Source organism: Ochotona princeps, chromosome 27 (genome assembly GCF_030435755.1).
Source record: "Ochotona princeps isolate mOchPri1 chromosome 27, mOchPri1.hap1, whole genome shotgun sequence".
NCBI lineage: Eukaryota > Metazoa > Chordata > Mammalia > Lagomorpha > Ochotonidae > Ochotona > Ochotona princeps.
The window spans coordinates 2,368,200-2,390,864 of NC_080858.1; the positions used below are offsets into that span (position 1 = coordinate 2,368,200).

The following is a 22,665-nucleotide window of genomic DNA, read 5'->3' on the forward strand; positions in this document are numbered from 1 at the left end:
TGCCACTTGCCCGAAGATACAGGTAGGACCAAAGAAGTGGGGAACAATCAACAAATTCTGATTCCCTAATGGAAACATTAGGCAGGAGGGAGGACAAAGACATGAAAATAATTAGCATGGGTCATTAACCTAGCAAGGATAATTAACAGCACCACTGGCAGGACAGTGTTACACCATGACACTTCAGTATATGTGGAGTTAAACAGCTGCAGGTATCAACTCAACAGAAGCTAAGATGTTTAACAACTGGAAACACACAGAAATGGAAGGGATTTCTTATGATCCAGTAGGCTCATACCATTAAGTATTTGTGAAGGGACAGGGTGAGACTCCAAGCTGGAGTCCTTGCAGAGAAGATTCAGGCATGGATGGAGACGTGTGTGTTGGGGGGAGAGGGCCTCCATGACACCTCCATCCCACCCCACTGAGGCGGTGAGATTTGATTTCTCCGTGCTTTCAGGAGGGATACTGGCTCTGGGCAAGAGCAGAAGATGGACCACAAAGAAAAAAGAAAAGAGGTGGCTGTAGATGTCCAAAGTTCTTAACCAGACAACATTCTCTCTCTTACAGACTCCTATGCTTGCTGAGACAGGGAGAGCAACTGCCTGCAAAGTAAAGGCATTGTGCTGCTGGGCCAGGTACCGGTAAGTTCCGGAACATAGGACTCCAGGAGAAAGGCACCAAGATGGCCTCAAGGGGACTGGGTGCTCAAGGACTTACGAATAACTGGAAATCATTCATCTATTATGGCCACACATAGAAAATGGGGTCCCAGAGGTGGAAAAGTTGTCAAGGTCAAAGAGCTGGTAGGTATCAGAGCCAGCATCAGCAACCAGGTCCTTTGACTTCACTTCTAGGGCTTTTGCTCCCTCGATTCCTTTTCTATCACCAGGACTGCTAGCCTGGGAGGTCACCTCGTTTTTGTGCGTACCTCTTTTCTTCTCTGACATAATGGGGGGTGTGTCTGATAGAAAACACCTGGGTGTGTGAGCTTGTGTAAACTTCCTATTGGCCACCTGCCCCTGGGCAGATGAACTGAACCTTATCATTCTTGACCATAAATGGCAATGATGAAGCCAATCTTGGGAAGTCTGGTGAGGCCCAAGGAGAATGGAGGTAACGGGAGGTGCTGAATCCCTGGGAGCTGTTGCTCATGTTATTAATAACAACACTCCACATGGAATGCTCTTGTGTCTATTCCCTGGGGAATGCATAAACTGAGTGCAGGTCAGGGAGAAGATCCAGGAAGGATGACTTGCTTTGCATCTCAAAGGTCATCTGGAGTCTGAACACTAATAGGTGATGACATGTGTTCGCAGGGCCAGCCCCTACGCATGGCTGCAGTTGACCATGTTCCTTCGGGGGCCATCAGCCTCCCAGATGGGTTCATCACTGTTGTCATTCTCATGGAATATTCATGAAGTGCCTACTGTGTGCCAATAGCATCTCGCCTGCCACATGGCCTCTGTGCTGGAAATGCAATTTGACAGACTCTTTCATGATGATGCAGCAGGAAACAGGGTTTAAGCTCAGCCTGAATGAAAGCCATTTTGACCTCTCTTGTCTTGAATTCTTAAGCCAAAAGGAAAGTGTGGCCCAGCTGTATCGTGTTCTCTTGACTGACTGACTCCCTTCCATATCAGAAAGGGTTTCTTGTGACAATGACCTGGGCCCTATAGTGGCCCACCTGGCCGTGCCCAGGATTTTTTAGGACAGCCTGGATAAAGTCCTCAGTAAGGTCAAGGCTGAAGACTCCTGTAGCTTAGCTGAGAAAGAGTTTTGGTTCCATGAGCCAGTGGGACACCAGTAAGACAGCAGTATAGCCTCAGCTCCAGTTTGGGTTTAAATAGATGTTGGTCTAAACATTTTTTTTTTTTTGTAATAGGCAACAATTGGGTTAGTCTAATGACAAATCTCATCCTGTGCCATCACCAGAGCAGCATGCCATTTCCATTAGGAGTAATGTTTCCTGGCCACATTAAGGCATGGAAAATAATTTTTGGTCATCAACAATTCCCTTCAGTTTCAGTGATCTGATTAAAGTTAGCAACGGAAAGAGGAATTTACAAATTAGATGCTGTTCTCTATTTATTACCAAAATGGTTGCTTTCCACTACATCCAGGAGATACAGTGGAGATCTCATTAAGTCTCAGCTTGTGATAACGGTGACTACGTAAATCCCCACTACAGCCAGTGAATGAATCGAGCATTATGCTCAAGCCTACATCATGGATGAAATCAAGTCCTTGCTCCCTTTGAAGGGGGCTGGCCTTTCCAGGAGTTCAATGTCGGCTACCTTCTGATCCTCAAGAAGCAACTAGGTACGTACTGCTGCTCCTCTCAAACACTTGCTGTTACGCTCATCTGATTAGCTGCCCTTCTTGAGAGAATCAAATGAGGAATATGTCTCCACACTCTTCTAGACGGAAATAAAGAACAAATGGGAGAAGAGGTGAGTACATAAAGAAAATATCCTGGAATAGTCCTGTTCTCTCAAGAACTGAAATGTTAGCAGATAATAAATGACACATGAAAAATTGATGTGTGAGTCTGGTTCATCGAGCCAGATCTAGCCCAGTCTGGTTTTAAATGTACCACAGTGACAATGCAGACCCAAGTCATCTGACCTTAGAGACACAATCCCAGGGCCTTCCGAGCCAAGATTTCCCTACTTTGCCCTATTTCTCACTGCTTGGTCAACCAATACACATTGACATCTTCTATACCAGGCTCTGCTGGTGCTGGGAAAATAAAGTTGCTCAACTGCAAATGCAGAAGATGGTTTACAGGAAGTGCTATTATACAAGTCTGGACTAGGGATTTAGGGATCACCAAAGAGGAGACTTCCAGGGGAAGAGCGGGTGGTGCAGGCAAGCAAGGCAGAAAGGGAGTGGATATCTCAGCTGGGTTTGATATTCATACAGCAGATGGTTGGCCCAGGCTTCCCATGCAGAAAAACCATGATGTACACAAGTATGCAATGGTCTTTGGAAGGCCTGGGTTTCAGGGTATAGGCAATTCTTCAGGAGACCCAGTGCAATTCCAGGGCATCTAGATACTGCAGCATTGTAGGACCAACTAAATTCCTTTGGGCTATGACAGAATGGAGCAATCCAGTTTTGATGCAGACTCCTAGAGCTAAAGCTAAGGCACTCATGTCAGCTCAGGACTCCAGACAGAAAATACCAGAATCAGAAGGGTTTTTATAAGCTGTCTGATCTGATTTCATCATTTCACAGACGAGACAACTGGGAAAAGCAAGCAGCCAAGTGGTTACTGAAGTCAGGTCAGGTTGCCTGTGGGCTCCTGAAGTTCCACTGCAAAACTCACACATCTTGGGAGTAGAGAAAGATGAGAGCCATTCATCTCACGCACTAGTCTTAACTCATCTCAACAAGTGGCCTGAAAATGAATGAATTAAAGGATTCTGGACTTTAGAAGTAATGGAGATGATTTCCAAGAAGAACCTCTGCCATTTTGCTGGAAGCTTGGGCCCTTCTTGATGACCACCTTCCTGTTTGCCAGGTGACAATAACCATAAGCTTCCTATCTCACAGAATAAGGCTGAATGATCTGTGTGCTGCAGTGGCTGGGGGGCACCTCTTATACCAAGCACCCTGCATGACAATCCAAGGTTCTTCTCTCAAGGGGCAGCAAGCATCATTTCTCAGTCTTTGAAACATCATGCCCAAACCTGAGCCCATAACTGGAAGTTGCTGAGCTTTGCAAACATTCATAACTACAGTGAGACCCTAACAACAAAGTGTCCGCTATTTCTTCTTGACCCCAGGTTGGGTCTGTGTGTGTCTGTGTGAGTATGTATGTGGGTGCACATGTTCTTTCCAGGGAATTCTGTTAATACAACTGTCTTGATAACTGGAAATTATCATCATATCTCATGAGTCATGGCTATGAGAGAGAATGGTTTGATAGGCTGATTTGAGCTTGGAATGCAGAAGGTAAACACACACTTTTTTTTCTTTAAAGGCAGCTTGTCAAGCATATAATTAAGCCTTTTTACCTCTTCAGGGAACTGCTAAGAACATGTGTATTCTATCACTTCTAGGCAAGAGGCATGGAGTAGTTTCAGTCATTCTTTCCCATCCTTGGCCTCTGGTTTGGTTGTCTCTTGATCTTTAATCTCGGGGCACTGGGTCCCTGGCAATCCCTAGACCAAGGCACAAGATACGTTGGTCAAAGTTGTTTCAGGCCGGGCAAACACATTTCAGTGCCTGATTTAGGAAGCAACAAAGATGCTTAACATCTTCATATGCTTACATTTTTGGTAAAACCTAACACTGAAGAATATTATCAAAATTTAAATAACTATATTCGAGGAAAGGATATCACTTTAAACTTCACTGTGGGCTGCCTCCTGGAGCACCCCCACAGATCGTTGCTGGGATCATATGAATTAAGTCCAGATTGCAATGACCATATATTTTGTGATTGAATAAACAGCTAGGGTCTTCTTTTTTTACTCCTTAGGCTATGCAGAGCCAACATTACATATAGAAGACAACATTTGATCTACTTTGGTGCATTTAAGTAGAAATTACATAAGTTGAGGCTCAGGATTTTCCCTGTCAAGATCTTTTCCTAGCTCGCCTGTGTGGTTCCTTCTGATGATTTCAAATGAGAAGCAAGAAGAGTCTTCTCAGAGAGGCCATTGTGGGGACCCCTTGGGCTACTTTTGAGCATGTGATTTCTTTTGAAAGTGTTGACATTTTCCCTGTACCTTTAAGAGAAGCTGAATTCAAGAGCACTGTAACAGGCTGGGAGTGAATCAATCCAGTATGATGGGAACAAAAGCTCAGACCATTGTCTGGGCTCCAACACCAGGGACACTGGGAAAAGCACAGCTGGAGACTCCTGGTTTAGAGGGGCAGAGGGAGGGAGAGGAGAGAGAGGAAGAGAGGATGAGGGAGGGAGGAAGAGAAGGAGAAGAGAGGGGAAAGGAGTATGGGAGGGAGGAAGGTGGGAGGAAGAGGAGGGAAGGGGAGGGAGAAGAAGGGAAGATATGGGAGGAAAAGAAAGGGGAAGAGAAAGGGAGGGGAGAGAGAGGGAAGGAGGGAGAGGAAGGGGAAGGGATGGAAGAGGAATGGAGGGAGGGGGGAGAGAGGGAAGGAGGGAGGGAGCCATGGGGCAGAGAGAGGAAGGCAAGAAGAAAAGGAGGGAGGAAAGGGGGAGGGACGGAGGAAAGGGGGAGGGAGGGAGGGAGGCAGGAAGGCAGAGAGAGGAGATCCCAACCCTGGTTCATTATCCCACCCATAGCTGCAATGAACTGGGAGGTAATGTCTAAAGTTAGGACTCCCACTTGGGTGGTAGGAACATCATCAGCATCCCCCAGGGTCTGCAGTGGCAGGAAGAAGCAGCTTGGAATTGAACCCTGGTACTCCAGTATGCCATGCAGGTTTCAATGTCAACATCTTAATCAGTAGGCCAAACACCCAGCCACCTTGGGTTTTCAAGTATTCTATTCACTACTTCACATTATCCCCATTTATTAAGCAAATTTTAAACATATTCTGTGGTTTGCAATCAGGCCTCAGCCCTACCTCTCTCATTACATGTCTGCCATGCAAAATGATCATGGTAAGTAGGGGTCCAGTCCGTAGAACAGGTATTTACAAGTATCACATAAGAGGACAGAATCACTCCTGTGATACTGGGACATGACTCTCCTCTGGAGACATGGCCAGCAGGTGCCATAGGCATATGGATTGTACCATCTGAGTACTATTCCCTATGTTTGGGGTTGTTATACATCCTTTTTTTTTCGTTCCTGACCATCAGCCTCTGAATCACCAGACAGGGGATTAAATGAGGTGGCAGTTGCTTGGGATTCAGACATGTACAATTTGTAGGGTTAGGGGTTTACTTGTTGGGTGTCTGTTGTCATGGGTCTCTGAACGGCGAAGGACTCCAGGTCACATTGTCAGGTAGATACTGTCTGTGAGAGGAGGCCATGCCACTGCTGTAACCCCCTCCACCTGCTGGGAAGGCACAAGTTAGCTATCCTGGAGACCCCAGGGCAAGTGTTGAGACTTGGGACTCTCCTAGTGGGAGCAGATCTCTTTCCACACCATTCCAAGGCTTGCTGTAAGCCTGGCTGGCCTCTTGCTGTGGGTCCCTCTGCCTTCAGTCTCTCTCTCCTCCCAACCCACTTCTTCCACAGTGTAGTCATTCTTCTGCCTAAATCTTTTCCTAGGTCCCTCTCTATCTACAGAAAAGTGTTGGACAAGAACGAGGGCTGCCAGGCGCTCCCTGACGAGGACACATAGCCACATTTGGTCCTTAACAGCAAACATCCTACTGCTCTGTCTTCCACTGCATGGATGACTGGCCAGAAAGCCCAGGGACGCAACTTTCACTCACATCCTTCTCTAACTGTGGGACTGGCTGTGATGGTTCCAAATGGGCCACAGACATTAGGTATAAATGACCAAGATAAGGGCAAGGTATTGAAAAGGGAGGATAAGAATCCTGGCTCTAGCACCTGTTCAGCTTGTGCTAACGATCTTCTCCACCGTAGACAGATCATTTTCATTCTGGACTTTGCTTGGCTTCTTACTATCTTTGGGTTTGGGGCATTTCCCTAAAGCCATAGCCAGGATAGTGCCAACATCTATACCCAACATGGCAATTTCTGCTCCCTGCATCTTCACGGCATGGCCCTGGGCTCCAAAGGGATGCAGAATCTCTCTATATTTTACTGAAGGTCATGGGAGCGGGGGGCTTCATTGAATTGGGAAGACAGGTGACTCTTGAGGTGACGAGATAGTCACTTGGCAGTTCTCCTGCCTGGTGTCGTTCTGCTAACCTTATGATAGCCACAGACAGGCCATGAAAGTCTGTCGTTACTAACCTCACTATGTGGCTCCCACCTCCCAGTCTTCCAGAAGCATGTTAGCTATCATTCCATGGCTTCCTGAGACCACTGGTGGGTTTTGATTTAGGAAATACATAGCAGTTCATTGAGACTGGGTGGCATGCCTACTTTAGCGCACACTCAACATGGAGCATGTCTCCTGATGTGAGACAGGATAGTGGCCAGACTGTGTTTCCAAGAAAAATGTGCTACCTCTAAAATACCATTTCTATATCTATGATCACCCAAGGAGGGACTGTGAACAACACCTAGTTCACAGGATCCTGCCACTGAGAATCATGACTCCCCAAACCTCAAGAATCCATGAAATGGCCTCCTTGTACAATCTCAGGGTGAAGCAACCCTCACTAACCATCACCTTCCCAGCACAATGCAATCTTCGTTTTCAGGACCCTTCTCATTGCACTTTGATATTCCTGCCTTGCCCACCATCCCATGCCTGGCCTGTCCACTTGTTTTCCAGCACCACTCCCCTGAAGTGGAGAGGACTCAAAATTGAGAAGCAAATGTTTGCTAAGGAACACTGAAAGGAAGTTCTTTAATGAACATGGTGAATAATCAGAACAAGAAGCCTACTCAAGTCAAGGGTAGACTAGATAGGCCTATTCTATCAGCTCAGGGCAGGTGAGGAACACTTTGTCAGAACTCAGTCATGGCACGCACGTGCGTACACACACACACACACACACACACACACACACACACACTTATACACAGTTGGCTTTCCCTGGGCTTTGGCAGGTAGAATAAGTTTCAGGAAGCCCCTGTCACTCAGTGTAACCTAGGAATCCGATGAGCTGTTGCAATTGTATAAGATCAGTACAAGATATGTCCTGTGTAAGATGGGAATGGAGAGAGAGGGAGAGAGAGAGAGAAAAGAGTTAGGGAATATCTTAACCAGGCGTGTGCATGGCATGGTGGGTAGAATCCTGTTGGGAAATTGCTAGTGTTGGTATCTCTAGCAGTTAGTGCAGTCATTGTTTTCCTTTTTATAATTTTGGGTTCAGGTTGTCTCACCTAATCTCTAAGGCAACCTCCCAGTTGATTCTAGCATGAGGGCTCGGATGAGGATGAGCTGAGAATTCATGAGAGGCAAAGTATGTATTTCTGGGCTGGACAAGAGGGTGTTCACCCTCTCTGAGTGAGATGGAGTCAGGGCAGTCCTCTAAGCATGAAAACCTAAGAGCGCAAATAGAGAACCAAGGAAAACAACAAATGCAGAGCTTCTGTTCATGCAAACTGAGCCAGGTACCTCAGGATTCAGTCATTGTCACCCAGAAGTGTGCCAACTCTGGCCATGAAGTAGGCCTTGGATAAATAATAATTGTGCTGATTATAGCGCTTAAAAATATTAAATAATTAGGCATGTGCTCTTGACACATATGTCATATAGATCAATGTAATTCAGATTACTACTTGCAAGTCCTTTTTTGGGCACCTGCAGCTCTCACAGGCCTCAAATTTCTGTATTTCAGTAATAAATTATTCTTAGCTCTGCAGGGTGTTGAGCAGCCATGTGGCTCTGTTGGTTAATGATGATTGCAAAAGTGGTTCCTGTGAAACATAACCGAATATAAATATTTAATCTTACTTATCTAGGCGGAAATGCAGTGTTTTGGTTCTATTGTGTTTCTGTCTCTTACATGCATATCCGTATGAATGTCTGTATCAAACTACAAACTTGCTGTATTTAAATTTTCATAATGACATCTGAGATACTTCCAAATGGTTAGGTCATCAATGTGTTTTTTTTTTATCTTGAGGAGGAAAAATAAAGAAATTTTCACCTCTGTCTCTTTATGACTTCTTGCTTTAATGTGTGACCTGTGATCAAATTTGACATTGGAGTTGGAAAGCAGATGCAGTTCCCTGCAGCAGTGCGTGTTCACTGTACAGTAGTGATAGTTCTACAACTGGTCCCTTCAAAGAGGATGCTTCTTAGGCTAGAAAGCGGAGAAGTAATCATGAGATCGATGACACCTCACAAGATCATGGATTTTGCACCCAGAGAGGAGGGGTACAGAGGCCAAGATCATTGAGGCTGTCTCAGCCTAGAAGGTGCATGCAAGGCAGCTGTGCGCATGCATGTCTTCTTGCCTCTCTTCTGCCTTTGTGGCCCTGAGATGGCTCTTGAGTAATATGTCCTCCTTTATCAAAGGCTGTCCATACCCAGTTGCAGACACAACGCCAAGTACTTAAATGGCTGTAGATGGAGACACAATGAAGGGCTGGGCTCTAGAGGGTGACCATCTTAAGATCACAGGTGTACAGGTTGATTATGTGGTCTCCTCTCATCCCCTTCTGATCTCATTATGGCCAGATCCCTCAGGTGGTTGGTAGTTGAACCACACCGCCAGAATGGGAGGTCTACAGAGCAAGTTCTTCATGTCACTCTAGGAAGTATACAGACTCAAGAGACTCATAACGTATGACTAATTTGCCTTCAAGTGTTTGCTCTCCATCATGTCACCAGACAGCCTTCATCCAAGTTTCAGGATACAGCCCACATCCATGCCAGTGATCCCACTGTCTTCACCTTATCTACAACAGTGCCTGCAGCGACACCTGTTCCTCTGATTCTCCTCCTAGCTCTCTGGCCATGCCTTTCTAGATCTCTCTGGCAGCTGGGGTCTTTTCTCACCTCAATCCTCAAACATCAGTAGAGCACCTGTTTTTGATCTTGGAACTCATTTCATTTCTTTATACATCTGCTCCCTAGTGATTTCATCTGAACAATTGGGTTTAAATATCTTCAACATATTGTTGACTCCCCAGATTTTAATTCATTCCCAGACCTCTTCCCTAGGCTCAGACTCATTCGCAATTGCCTACTCAACATTTGAATGTGGATGTCTAATAGACATTCCAAATATTGTTTGAAATGACTTTCCTGATATTCTTTCTAATGTATTCATTTTTTTTTCCATTTTTACTTATTTTAAAGCCCAAAGAACACAGTGGGAGATAGAAATCTTCCATTGGCTCCTAGAAACCCCAAATACCTGCCACAGCTAGGAATGTGCAATGCTGAAATGAGCATACAAGAACTCGATGCAGGTTCCCTATGTGGATAGCATGGACCCACGTACTTGAGTCACCTTCTGTTACTTTACCTTCCCAAGCGTATTAGCAGGGAGTTTGGTCAGAAGCAGAAATGGGAGACGATTCCATGTACTCTGACAGGGCCTATGGGCATCACAGGTGGTGGCTTGACTTGTTGTCCTACAATACTCATCAAAACTTTTCTGCTACTCTTAAGACAAATCATGATCAGCTCCTGAAGCAGCAGCTCCTTGACTGGACCCCTGCTCGCGCCATCCCACTCCCTTCTGCACATGACAGCCAGAGGGATCCGACTAAATGCATGCCAGATCACATTGCATTTTTGCTTAAAACCTCCAGTGGCTACTTTACTCACTCTCAGCTAAAGTTCAAGTTTGGAGATCAAGTTAAATGACTTACAGCCAGGTCCACTACTACTCTCTGCCATATCCATTCCCATCAAGTTGCATTAGCCCTTTGTCTGTTTCTCAGGCATGTCTGCTTTGCTCCCACATTGAGGCATTGGTGTTGGCCTTCCCTCTGTTTAGAATGTTCCTTACCTAAATATCTCTATAATTCCTTTCTTTACTGCCTTCAGGTTTGTGTGCAGCTGCCATCTTCTCAGCAAGCTCCTCCCCTGGCCACCCTCTATCACATCAAAAGCTCTCAGCATCTTCTTGCTCCTAGCACTCTTCCACCTTTCCCCATGGTTCTCATCACTAACATATTATTTGATTGATTGTTTGCTGTCCCTCTTGGCTATGAACTCCATGAGGGCAAGGATTTATATAATTTGCTTGCCATTTCATTTACTCTGTTTAGAGAAATGCTTTCCAACCATGAGCTTTGGTTTGGTTGTTTTCCAAATTCATGCTCCTTCCACTTCGTTGGTGGCCTTTGTAGCTTTTCCCTGGAACGCTGAATCATTTGGTTCCAATCAGGTATGTTCATCCACCCTGTGACCATGGTTCATTGCGTCAACCTAATCTCCACTGCCATCTTGTCGGTGTACCAGGTCTGTGCTGAGATGCGGAGTCACCGGAGCCACAAAGAATATGATCATGCTTTTTTCCCCCCTTAAAACACTAATTAGTTTTAGAGCTGACAAGAACTGGAAAATATACTGTCCCATTATTTGGAAAGATGCCACCATTGAAAGACATCAATGGCCAGAGCCCTGCACTACTTGAAATACTCATCTTTGCAGCAGCCATTCTACTTGTATTTGTTTCAAAGGGAAAACTATGAAGTTCCACAGACAAGAAGATCATTGCCAAGCCACAGACTTGCCTTGCCTTTTCTGCAAGTCTTTCGCCTACGACTGAGTAAGTATATCACATCCACTCTACTCTCAGTTGGACTTTCCCAAAAGACACAATTCTTTGGAATCCTTTCCTGGCTCCACTCCTAGGTTTCTCACATTCTATTTCTTTGCATGGGTCTCTCTGACTCTTTATCCTTTGATTTTCAATGCCCCTGCAACTAGCATTTCCACTAACAAAGGAACCAGGTTTCCATGCTAGCCTTCTAGGACAAAGCTGGTCAAGACAAGCAGCAGAAACACAAAGGTTTTCCAGCCATGAAGAAGCTCTACAAGGAGAGAGGAGAGCAAGAGGCCCCAGAGCGAGAGTCCCTTGAGCGAGAAATTGTCCATATTTGAACTGACAATAATATTGGTAGAGATCTTCCATTGGGGTAGGCAGTTCATTCTACTCTTAACAAAGCTTGGCCACAAATCTGGGTTCATGGGCCCTGCCAGAGTGATGGCTCCAACAGCCAGGATACACTGTGTTGGTAAAATCTCCCTGGAATTTACTCAGTTCTTGGGTGAGATGGAGAAACAGCCATTCCCCTTAGAAGCTCTTGCCATAGGCAGAAAAGAGAATAATGATGTGTCCCCACAATCATGACTGACTGCTAAGTAAGTGTGGACAGTAGTTATCTTAAACAGTGCATGCAAAGAAAACTGCTCATTGCCAATCAGCACAAATCAGGGGCTCCACTCTGACTTGTGGCAGAGCAAGGAGCTGAGATACCAATTCCTGTGTTTTAGAGGTAAGCTTCTGTGCAGCTCTCAGGACAGTTTATCTATTTACATACCACTCAGTACCACTAACTCATCAACTGCTCTGTGGTTCCGTCAACAGCACAACAGAAGCTGTCAGGTATTTCTCCCAGGAAGACTCTCAATGGCATCTTTGCTCATTGTTCTAAGCCATCAAAGGCCTCATATTCCAACTTGTAAAACTACTTAGCAGAGCATGAAGGCCTCCTTGGGTTATTAAACTATGTTGTTACCAGTCCCTTGCCAGTCATGTGCTTTAATTCTGAATTTGCACCTTGAGCAGAGTTATGAGAAGGGGAGTTGCTGACAGACTTACTAAATAAGTTGTTGAAATGAGGAAGCAGAGATTCTGGAATCCTGCTTCCCTGTCCAAGGAGAAGGAGGAGGATGTCTGATTTTAAAACAAGAATTCAGCTCAGAACAATCTCAAGTGTCTTTTAAGGTTAAAGATTCTAAAAGGAGCAACAAGAGCAATTATTTCCCATCTGTAAAAAATTCCTGTAAGTAACAAATGATTTCAACCAATGAGATAAATGTTGCTCCAGGGACAGAAACTGCAGATTGTAAAGAAAGGCAGTGGTAATGGTCTCCCCCAGAACCCAGCCCAAAGACAGAGGATGGCTGCTCACTGTTTCGGGGTTTCTCCTCATCCATGCCTTCATCCTCATTCTCAGGGTCAATGTCTTCTGCCTGAGTGATCCAGTCCAGGTAGCCTTTGAGGTCCTCTTCCAGCTGCTGCTTCTCCCGCAACTTCTGGAAATCTCCCCGAGCTTTGGCCTTCTCCCTCTCTTTGGAAAACTCTCTGGACGGGGAGGGGGGTGCGGAGGGAGTAGATAGGAGTATAGAGAAGGAATTGGGTATAGGAGAGGTGGAGATAAGGGGGAAAGAGAAGTATTAGTTGCTTGGCAGGAAGATACCACAAGCCCTGACTTTGCACACAGCTTTCTCTGGCCAGTTTGTGTTTTATTTTGACCCTTTCATAGAGAAAGGAGTCAATGGAAGGGACATGGTGGATACAGGCATGAGGGTCTTACTGCATGACTCAAGTTCATTTCCCTTTTCACTAAGTCTCATTCCCAGGTTTTGCCTTTTGATAACAAATGCCCTCCCCCCATCCCCATCCCGCACCAAGACCTTGGAGCCTTTTCCAACCAGGAACTAAATACCCCACAATGGTTAAGGACCAATCATGTGCCAAAGCCTACTCCTCCACATCAGGTCCCAAGAGCCAAGTGTGCACATCCCTTGCTATCTCTGACTTCCGTGATGTCATCAGCCATGCTGGGAATACTTACACCACGGAAATGCAAATGCTATAAACCGGAGCTTTCTTCCTCTCAGAGATGAACTATTTAGCAGGACCTCATTGGTGCAGGAACCAGGAGATTTCTCAGGAGTAGAGCTCAACCTGCCCTTGTTAGCATGCCTGGAGGGCTCTCTGATCTAGAGTTGGCTCTTTTCCATGTGGAGACACATGAGGATTCCAAGCACAAGAAAATGTTCTGAGGTTGCCATTTTGGTTAAAAAAAATCCCAATTAGAATTTGAAAATACATAAAGTTCAAATGATATCCAAGTTAAAGGATACATTCAATTTAAAGCAGTAATGAATTGGATCTGGTTTAGTGTTTGCTAGAAGAGCCTACTGATGATATCTGACAGAATGGTGGTTTCCATTTTTTATGACTGTCCTTGTTTTCTATGATTTACAATTCACTTTCTGTATAGGAATGAATAGGAATGTCTTTGTCTTTGGAGTTGTGCTGTGTGTGTGTGTGTGTGTGTGTGTGTGTGTGGTGTGTATGTGTGTACGTGTGTACATGCCTACATGCACTGGGCATACTGGGCATCTTGGCTGATTCCTGGAGCCATGATTTTACATTCTCTCACAAAGGCCTGGAGCAGGGCAAGAGAACATAAACACATCTTGAAGGAATTTCTTACACAAGTCAAACACCCAACAGATAGGGGGACAATAAGCCTGGCTCCTAATCCTGCCACCATGCAGTGTGTCCCATCATCAAATAACTGCCTAGTGTCTGCATCCCGCCTGTGCCACTCCAGAGAGCACAACTTTCATGGTGAAATCAAGTTGGGGCTGGGGGTGGGTCTTGGGATGTTTTGTGATTGGGAGAATGTGGGGCTCTCAAGCTAATGAGTTCCCTTCAACAGCTGCCTTAATGGTGCTCCAGTTTGGATTGAATTTTCTTCTTAAATTTGATTGAATCCAATTCTAATTGGATTGAACTTGCTATTTCTCAGGCTTCCTGCCAACCAAAGGGTACCTTCATTTCCTTCCCAGGGATTTTTAGCTGTGGAAGAAACTGGATTGACAGCTCACAACAAAGATAGGAGCCTTGCCATGCTTTGCTCCTTCCCTGCTGGACAAATGCCAGCTCCCTTCCCCTAAACCTCTATGCCCTGTTCCTCCAAGCCGCCTGAGGGCTTGGTCTTCCTTTCCACAGACAGCCAACATCACAGAGCATTGCTCATCTTGTACATATCAACTCCCAAATCTGCATTCCAAGGCCTCTCTTGGGACTCTTTCTGTTATACCCACTCTCAGTCTAGGTTTCTTATATATGGAGTGTGTTTAAGGCTGTGAGGAGTAAATGGTTGAGGGCTCACCTGGGCTCTGTTGAATGGCTTTACAGAAGGTTCAAGCAGTGGTTACAAAACCACTCATCCTTCCTTTGGAGAGGGGCTGGGGCGGGGGGCAGTGGTGGCAGACAGGACTGGGATCCAACTGGGGTAAAGATGTTCCATCCAATCCTGTTTTATAGCATCTTCCCCCATGGGCTGAAAGCTCCAATCTATACCTCCAGACTTGTGTGGGAACTAAAGGAAACAGCCATGGAGAGCGGGGTGCTGATGACCTGGACTGGCGTCAGGGTATGGAATGACATGTCTTGTGGGGAGGGTTAGGAGGACCACAAGATCAAAGGCACTGCAGGCTCCCATGAAGAGAAGACTGAAAACAGGCTTGTACTCAAATGAAAGGGAAGCCCAAGTTCCCTTCCCCAGACGCCATGTGGTAAGGGATGTGCCAAACAGCAATGCCTGGCCCTCTTTATCTCCTTGCCTGGATGCCAGCCATCTGCTCCTCTAGGGACCAAGCTGATGAAGACGTGAAACCCTAGTCTGATGGGCTGTTCCAGGCCCTGGGACCAAAGCAGCAAGACAATCAGTCACAGCTGTGGGACTGGGATTTGTCACGCAGCATCTCCCGCCAGCAAGCGAAAATGAGGGCTGGAATGGAGGGTCTGGAGCTGGTACACAGTAACATAAAGGAAGGGGTTGTGGGACATCCAGTTCATATGAACCACAGAGGCCCCTGGCACATGGATAACCAACATAGCTAATGGTCATTTTTTGTGGCTTTCCCATTTATGGATTTATCTGCCTGCTAAAATTTATTTGGAATGCCAAAGTTAATCCTTGTGCCACTTACACACTCGTATGTGTCCATACTCTCAGTGGAGGTTATGCAAGGCAGCACTCTCCCTTTCTTGGTTCAGTTCTCCTGTGATAAACAGGTGTTCTTTTTGCAGTCAATCTAGTCTACTTTGGATTATTTGTGCATTTTTGGGGTAAATCTCCAGTTTAAAAATGACCCTCATGGGCCTGGTGTGATAGCCTAGCAGCTAAACTCCTTGCCTTGCACATGCCAGGATCCCATTTGGGTGCCAGTTTGTGTCCCAGCCACCCCACTTCCCATCCGGCTCCTTGCTGGTGGCCTGGGAAGGCAGTGGAGGACGGCCCAAAGCCTTGGGACCCTGCACCTGCGTGGGAGACCTGGAAGAAGCTCCTGGCTCCTGGCTTCAGATCTGCTTAGTTCCAGTTGTTGTGGCCATTTGGGGAGTAAAATCAGCGGACAGAAGATCTTCCTCTCTGTCTCTCTTCCTCTCTGTATCTCTGCCTTTCCAATAAAACTATATACAGCTTAAAAAAAAATGACCCTCATTCATGGTGCTGAGGAGGTCCAGATGTGCCTCACAGAGAGAATGCATATGCTAAATAAACTTCCTTCAGGCATGAGTTACAGTATATTGGCCACAAATTTAATGTCACTGAATCCCTGATAGATGCAAAGCAAAGCATCCTTCAATGGAAGCACATATGAAACACAGGTACGCACTGGCTGGTTGACAAAATGGTCTGACCACAGGCTGGCAGAAACTTAGCTCTGTACTTCTGCTTCCTCTCTGAGCCACATGTCACTATTTCCTCAACCAGAGTCTGTGGTGTCTTTACACAACAGAATTCCTGTCAGTCACAGGCATCAAGTAGAGTGGGTCTTCAAAAAGTTCATGGAAATGAAAAAAAATTTTTTTTTGCATGATCTCAAGCATTTTTTTTTTTTTACTTTCTGCTCCATTTTCGATGAGCATTTCGAAGCATCCTTGTATGTGCTGCTACCTCGTCTGCTCCTACTCATAAGGCAGTTGTGCCCTGGCCTTTTATTCCTCCCTTTTGTCTCTGGGCATTGTGACCATTTGTCTTAGCAGTGGAATCATAGTGCAATTATGCTTCCAGGGCCTGAACGTCTACCCCAAAGGTCCTCTGCTGTTCTGGGGAGATAGGTATGTCCACTTCCCAGTGGGAAAAGGATGAGACGAGTCCCAATGTAACACATCCTCCTGGCCTTTGGCCAGCGGATGCTGTATAAGTATAGCTCTCTACGCAACCCCTGTAAAAACAAAATGAACCAGAGTCCAGAGCCTTCCATCTCATTACAGTTTGAAGTATAATTGCAAGGCTATCATTGTCACTGTTGTCCCTTTAATTTTAGTAGGCCGGAGATTTGAGGTTTCTGGATGGGAAATTAATTATACTCTGATTATTATCTCTACTGATAGCAGTCCTCAAACTTGCACAGGGTAGATGTGAAGCCTGATAGATAAGGAATGTGGACGCCTTTAAAAAAAATTCCAAGATAAACATATGCTTTATGCTAACACCATCTGGCCTTATCAGAAAGGAGGTGTTTTGGAACCTTGAGTGGTCCAGTTTAAGAATGCCTAGCCTCTGATGACCAAAATGTTTGAATTTCTGCTTCTAGAATAGAAGCTTTAAAGAGTATCATCTTCTAAATCTTTATGAGTGCACCAAGCACAACTAATCATTTCCCAGGCTACTGAAGGACATGATTCATGAGATTGTGCTGGACTATAAAATCATATTAATGCAAGAATGTCAAGTGTCACATCTTCCGTCCCTAGTCCCAGAAGGCACCAAGACTGCAGAGCCATGGACTCAGTGGTTCTGCTCCCTCCATGGAGAACTGCACCCTAGAACCCCTGCCCCACCAGCCATGCTAGCAGTGGCTTAGCAGCTTTCTGCTGGGCCTCTTCTGGTTCCCACTCACTATTTCCAGTTGCCTGCGTGTGAGTTGCTTCTGCTGCCTGCCTGTCCCTTACCCTTCCTCCTCCAGCTTCCCCTCCTCACCTCCTCAGTTCCCATGACAACATGGGATTGTCCAATTAAATGAGTCTGGGAGGGTATGCCATGCTTACTAGGGAGACAGGCTGTGGATTCCACTGCTCCAGCACAACCATATTTCAGTAGTTAGAATTCTTCCACACTTCACTTTCATTTCCTGTCAGCTGCAGATCTGAATACCACCTTGTTTAGAATCATCCTGAGCAGGATTCCTACCTGCATCCGATGCAGAACTTAACAAAAGATGTTAATGAGGCAAGGACCAACACTACTTCCATGGAGATGGTAACCTTCATGAAGCTTCAGGACCAGCCTAAACACTTTTGTTAGGTTGGCTTAAGCAGAAACGATGACTTGTGAACCAATGGGTGCTTACCACATTATTGCGGAGGTCATGACAATAGCCTGCCTTACCAATAGGGACCAGATTCCAAGATTCCCGGTGGATGCCTGACACTGCATAGTAGCTGGACTGATCATGTACTGTGTGCCTATTCACATCTATGAAAAACTACAATTTATGCATCAGACACAGACATATTAATAACAATCATCAAAAACAGAAGCTAACCATGCTAGCAATTCAATGTACTAAGTCAGGTGTGTGTGATCTCTTGGCTGCGATGGGGTGGGGAGAGAGGATATGTTGGATGAAGGGATGAGTCATATCCCTGGCAGGACTCGGTGAGACAAAGTGAGATTTCATCATGCTACTGAGAATGGTTATTTAAAACTTTTGAATTATTTACTTCTGGAATTTTCCATTAATATTCTTGGACTAAGGTTGACCACAAGTAAGTGAAACAAGGGGTGGGGATCCTGGCTGACTTGAAATGGCTGCCACCATACAGTCAGCTGAGTCTGTGTCCAGCTGCTGTTTGAGCATGGGCTGGGGCCACCCATTTACAGTTGCAGCCGGCAGCAAAGGAGGCCTCCTTTACCCAGAGGGGGAGCTGCTTGCCCACAAATGCCTCTTGCCTGGCAGAGGCCCTGGAAGCTTTGGCAGATGTTCCCTCAGGGATTCTGGAGCTGCACAGTGCAGACTGTAGCTTGGGCACGGGTCAGGAAGCAGATGCTGGGCAGGTCTCCAGGAGAGGCCAGTGTCTAGACGCAAGCTCCATTGGGTTCTGAGGTCACACAGCCTTTGTGATCCTCTCTGAGTATTAGTAAGTGCCAGCTCTGGGACAAGCGGTTTGTAGCTACTCCGTCTCACTTGCACTGAGTCAACCTAGGACATGGCTTTCAAAACGTATTTTTCTCCAACAGTCAGCAGCTGCCATCATTGCCTTCTCTGCTTTCACCAGAAGGCTAACTTCTCTGGCTATGGGAAGCAGCTCTGCTTAAGGAAGCTCTGGGCCGTTCCTCATTCATCCCCAGCTTCCACTTCCAGGGGAAGGGGTTGTTACTTGCAGGGAAGTGGAATAACAGGTTTTTAATAGTGTCGGACTCTGGTTGGTGTTACATCAAAGCTCATTCACTCTACAGCCAAAGGGTGCTGATGGGAACACGAGAACCAGGCCATGCGCCGGCTCTGGGGCTGCCTCTGCTCTTTAATAGCAGGGTGACTGCATATATACTGATTAATGCCTCAAACCTCCTTTAGAAGGCAAGGAGGAGGACAGAGGAGCTCTAACATGTGATGATTCTAGTCAAGAATTCCAGTATGAAAGATACCAAATAGGAACGAATCATTGCAGTGCTAGCCTCACCATGAGTATTTACTGCCTCCTTGCACTGTGCCAGGCCTTTGCAATAAATTGACTTCACTGTTTCATCACAACCATTCGAGGTTTAATATTATCTTCGTTTTTCAGGTGAGAAAACTAAAGTTCAAAACCGGGAGGGTACCTAGCAGAAGCATCCGGCAGATGCAGCCCTAGGGTAAACGAATCCCTGTCTGCAGTGGGGGATCCAGGTTGACTCTGTCCAAAACCCTTCGTGCAGAAATGCAAAGCTTCTTCTTGCATTGGGATACAAAAATGAAACCCTCCAGGCAGCTAGTCAGGAGTTGATACTAGCCTGCTCATTGTTTGTCATCCCTGATGGAAGGTTCTAGGCTCCGGGAGGAGAGAAGGTGAAGGCTCACTTGGCAAAAGGAGGGATATTATCAAGGTCCCACCCACCGTGGGAAGCGGTGAAGAGGGAGCGGCTTTCTTTCTCTCCCCCAACCCCTCTCCATTGTGAAGGCGGGCCCCAACTGCGTTATGTTAGGCCACTGCACGAGCCTCCCTTGGCTGTTTGTGCACAGAGTGAAAACAAAACACACTCTTTGTCCTTGTACCGGAAATGCTCCCAGCATGACTATGCCTAGATACCCAGGGAAGACTACACACAGCAGCTGATATGTCTGTGTCCAGCAGAGCAGAAGTCCCTGAGGCCCACCCCAGCATAGCAAAGGCAGCAGAGGGGTCACCTATGAGCAGCGTGCCAGGAGTATTTAGGTGTCAGGCCTTGGCCTGGCTGCTACGGCATTTTGAGGAAGCTAGCGGGCTGGGGCAACACCCATGTGTCCCCCTGGCAAGATGGTAGCCATCTTCAAGACGGCATCCATAAGCTACTTCCGCCCCTTCTTCATGTCCTCTGGATAAGGCCCAACATTTTACACTTGGAGCCAACCACAGAAATTAAGAGAGACATGTATTCCAGTTCCTCTACTCTCGGAATTTAAACTGCAAAGGCTCACATTCTGTTGAGCAAAGGAAACATCCGGGATGATTGTTCAGCTAGAATTTAAACTGCACCAAAGGGATGTTTCAATCAACAACTGATTATTTCTGTTTTCAACCCAAATTCTTCTTCTCCTGGCCTGTTCACCTTTGAAGACGATTGATCTGAAATCTTGACTATGAGCCTCCCACACACTTTACAGGTTTAAGAGGACAAACACTTAGTTATAAGGCTGCTGTGTCCATGGGAGGCACAGAGTCTGTGTCTAGTCCTGCACATGCCTGCAGCCAAAGCCTTCCCTTTTAAGACTTACTGCAGGACTTCAAGGGCCATGGTCACAAAGGTACCAGAGAAGCTGCTGTCCTGAACAGCCATCTGGGGCTGGGAGTCAGCAGGAAACGTTGGCAGCAGGCTGGTAGGACAAAGTAGTTCTTGACAAAGCCATTGTGCTCCTCTCCACTGTCTGTCCCCAAACCTTCTTATACATTTGACCCTCCTCCTAGCCAGGCCAAGGACAGTTCACTTCAAGCTTCCCAAGGTGACCCCTTATCCCAAGTTCATCATCCCAGAACAAAGAATAGAGCCAAGAAGAGGAGCAGAGAGAATAAATAAAAATAAATGGAAAAATCAAGACCTTTTTCCTTGGTCCTGCTTACCCGCTAAGAACACCGAGAACCAAGTTAAGTACAAAAAATGACCCTATGATGATTAGTGTAACAAAATAGATCCAGGGCCAGTCCCTTCCTACGGCATCATTGACCTGGAAGAATGGAATGATAGTTAGTCAGGCACACATAGCAACCGAGCATGGCCAAGCGCCTGCCCCGGCTCCCCAGGCACTGCCCCAAGCAGTGCTGGGACCCAGGGATCCTCCAAGTGTAAATCAAAAGCCAAATAGCCTGTCCAGCCAATGGGTCAGAGCTTGTACTTGAATGGAGACTTTTTGTGCGGGTTGTCTTGGGCCTGTTAGAGTCCCATGTTTAAGGATCCTTGCCATGGACACAGTGGAACCTGGGACCTTGCTCGGCTGCATCATAAGGGGTACATAGAAATGGTCAGCTTACCCGCTCAACACACCGAGAACCAGATTTAGAACGAAAAAGGATCCAAAGATGACCAGACTGACAAAATACACCCAAGGTAGCTCATAGCCCATAGCGTCCTGCATCTGGAAAAGTGGAGGAAAAGGTAGGAAAGAGAGAAAGCAGAATTGAGTTGCAGCAAAGAGGCAGGTGGACAGGAACAGTAACAGATCTAGAGCAGACAGTGGGGCCGAGCTCGACTTTGGATCCCCCTGGATCTGATCCACCCTAACCTACTTCTCCACAACCTAGGTCTGGACTATAAGAGTGGTTTTGTAGGCTCTGCCTCCAGGGGACTCCTGTCTGGCTCTCTCTGTTACATTTCCTGGAAAAGAAAATGTCTCTAGTGTTCTCTGCTTGTGGAGGGCAGATCACCTCAGGAAAACAAAAAGGGAATGTGTTTCAGCATGAAATGGTTTTAGCTCAGCTGGCTCATGTGGCCATTACATCTACTGCACCCTGTGGCACTCTGACCTTGGTGTCTGAAGCACTTCAGCTCCTTGCAGACCAAGCTGGGGAATGGAAACCTTAGAGGATTCAAGGAGATAAAAGATTCCTTCCTTAGATCTTGCCACTTAGATCCTGACTGGGACCAGAATTTAGAGGTTGAAGTTCGGAAGTTTCACAAGTCCTGCAGGTGACAGGACAGAAAAAAGCACCGAGTTGGCTTATGTTCCTGGACTTATACTTACAGCCTGGATGATGATGATGATGACGGGAGCCTGTAACTGAGAGACGGATGGAGAAGCTTGAAGCACTAGTGCCTGTTATGGCTATGGAAAGCAGTGACACACAACTCTAACTTCACCTTCACCGACCATGTCGATTATCGGACACTGGCCAGGATGGAGGCATCTATGCATGTCTGCATGCATGTATTTGCTTTGCTGTTTGTTCTCTCCCTTTTTTATTTTTATGTTTCATGATACAGTTCCATAGGCTCAGCAATTTCCCCTTCTTCCCTCCTCATCCTCCATCTCCTGCCCCTACTACAAAATGGATAAAGAAACTGTGGAACATCTACTCAATGGTGAATGTGTTTACACTATACTAGTGGTCAAGTAATACAGAATCAGCCCTCTTGCAGCCTCTGCCCCTGGGAAGCCATTCTTAGACATTTACCAACCCACCCCTGGCTACAAGGTGGCGTGAACAAAGTCACAGAGCAGCAGTTCTTATCTAAAAGGAATTCATTCTGATTTAATTTCTCAAACCTGTTTATCCTGAGGTTTACTTGTTCAAAAGGGATTCATAAATATGAACCCCAGCTTTGTCCCTGTGAATTTACCTTATGGAAACCCAAATCTCTAAGGTGTATGAGTTTGCTGAATGACTTGTATCAGTGGTTCAGTGGTTCTCCAAGTGTGGCCCTGTGAGCCAGCACTTTCAGAAACCCTGGGGAAAGTGATGAGCATGACAAATCGCTGGGCCCTGTGCCCTACATCTCTCACTGTGGCTCACAAATCTGTCTCAGT

The 22,665-nt window shown here is 46.2% G+C and overlaps 1 protein-coding gene across 13 annotated transcripts in view; it reads right to left on the reverse strand.

Moving 5' to 3' along the window:
• Positions 1-22,665, reverse strand: part of CACNA1C (calcium voltage-gated channel subunit alpha1 C) — a 656,633-nt gene that overhangs the window by 129,294 nt on the left and 504,674 nt on the right. For 8 of the 13 annotated variants that reach the window (XM_058656030.1, XM_004578454.2, XM_004578453.2 and 5 more), the window contains exons 8-9: positions 20,765-20,868; positions 12,630-12,802 (exon numbers count right to left, since the gene is read on the reverse strand). In XM_058656030.1, the coding sequence (XP_058512013.1) occupies positions 12,630-12,802; positions 20,765-20,868 (277 nt within the window). Of the gene's footprint in view, positions 1-12,629; positions 12,803-20,764; positions 20,869-21,172; positions 21,277-22,665 lie in introns of all 13 variants that reach the window. The other 5 variants (XM_058656024.1, XM_058656022.1, XM_058656023.1 and 2 more) reach the window with 1 other exon arrangement.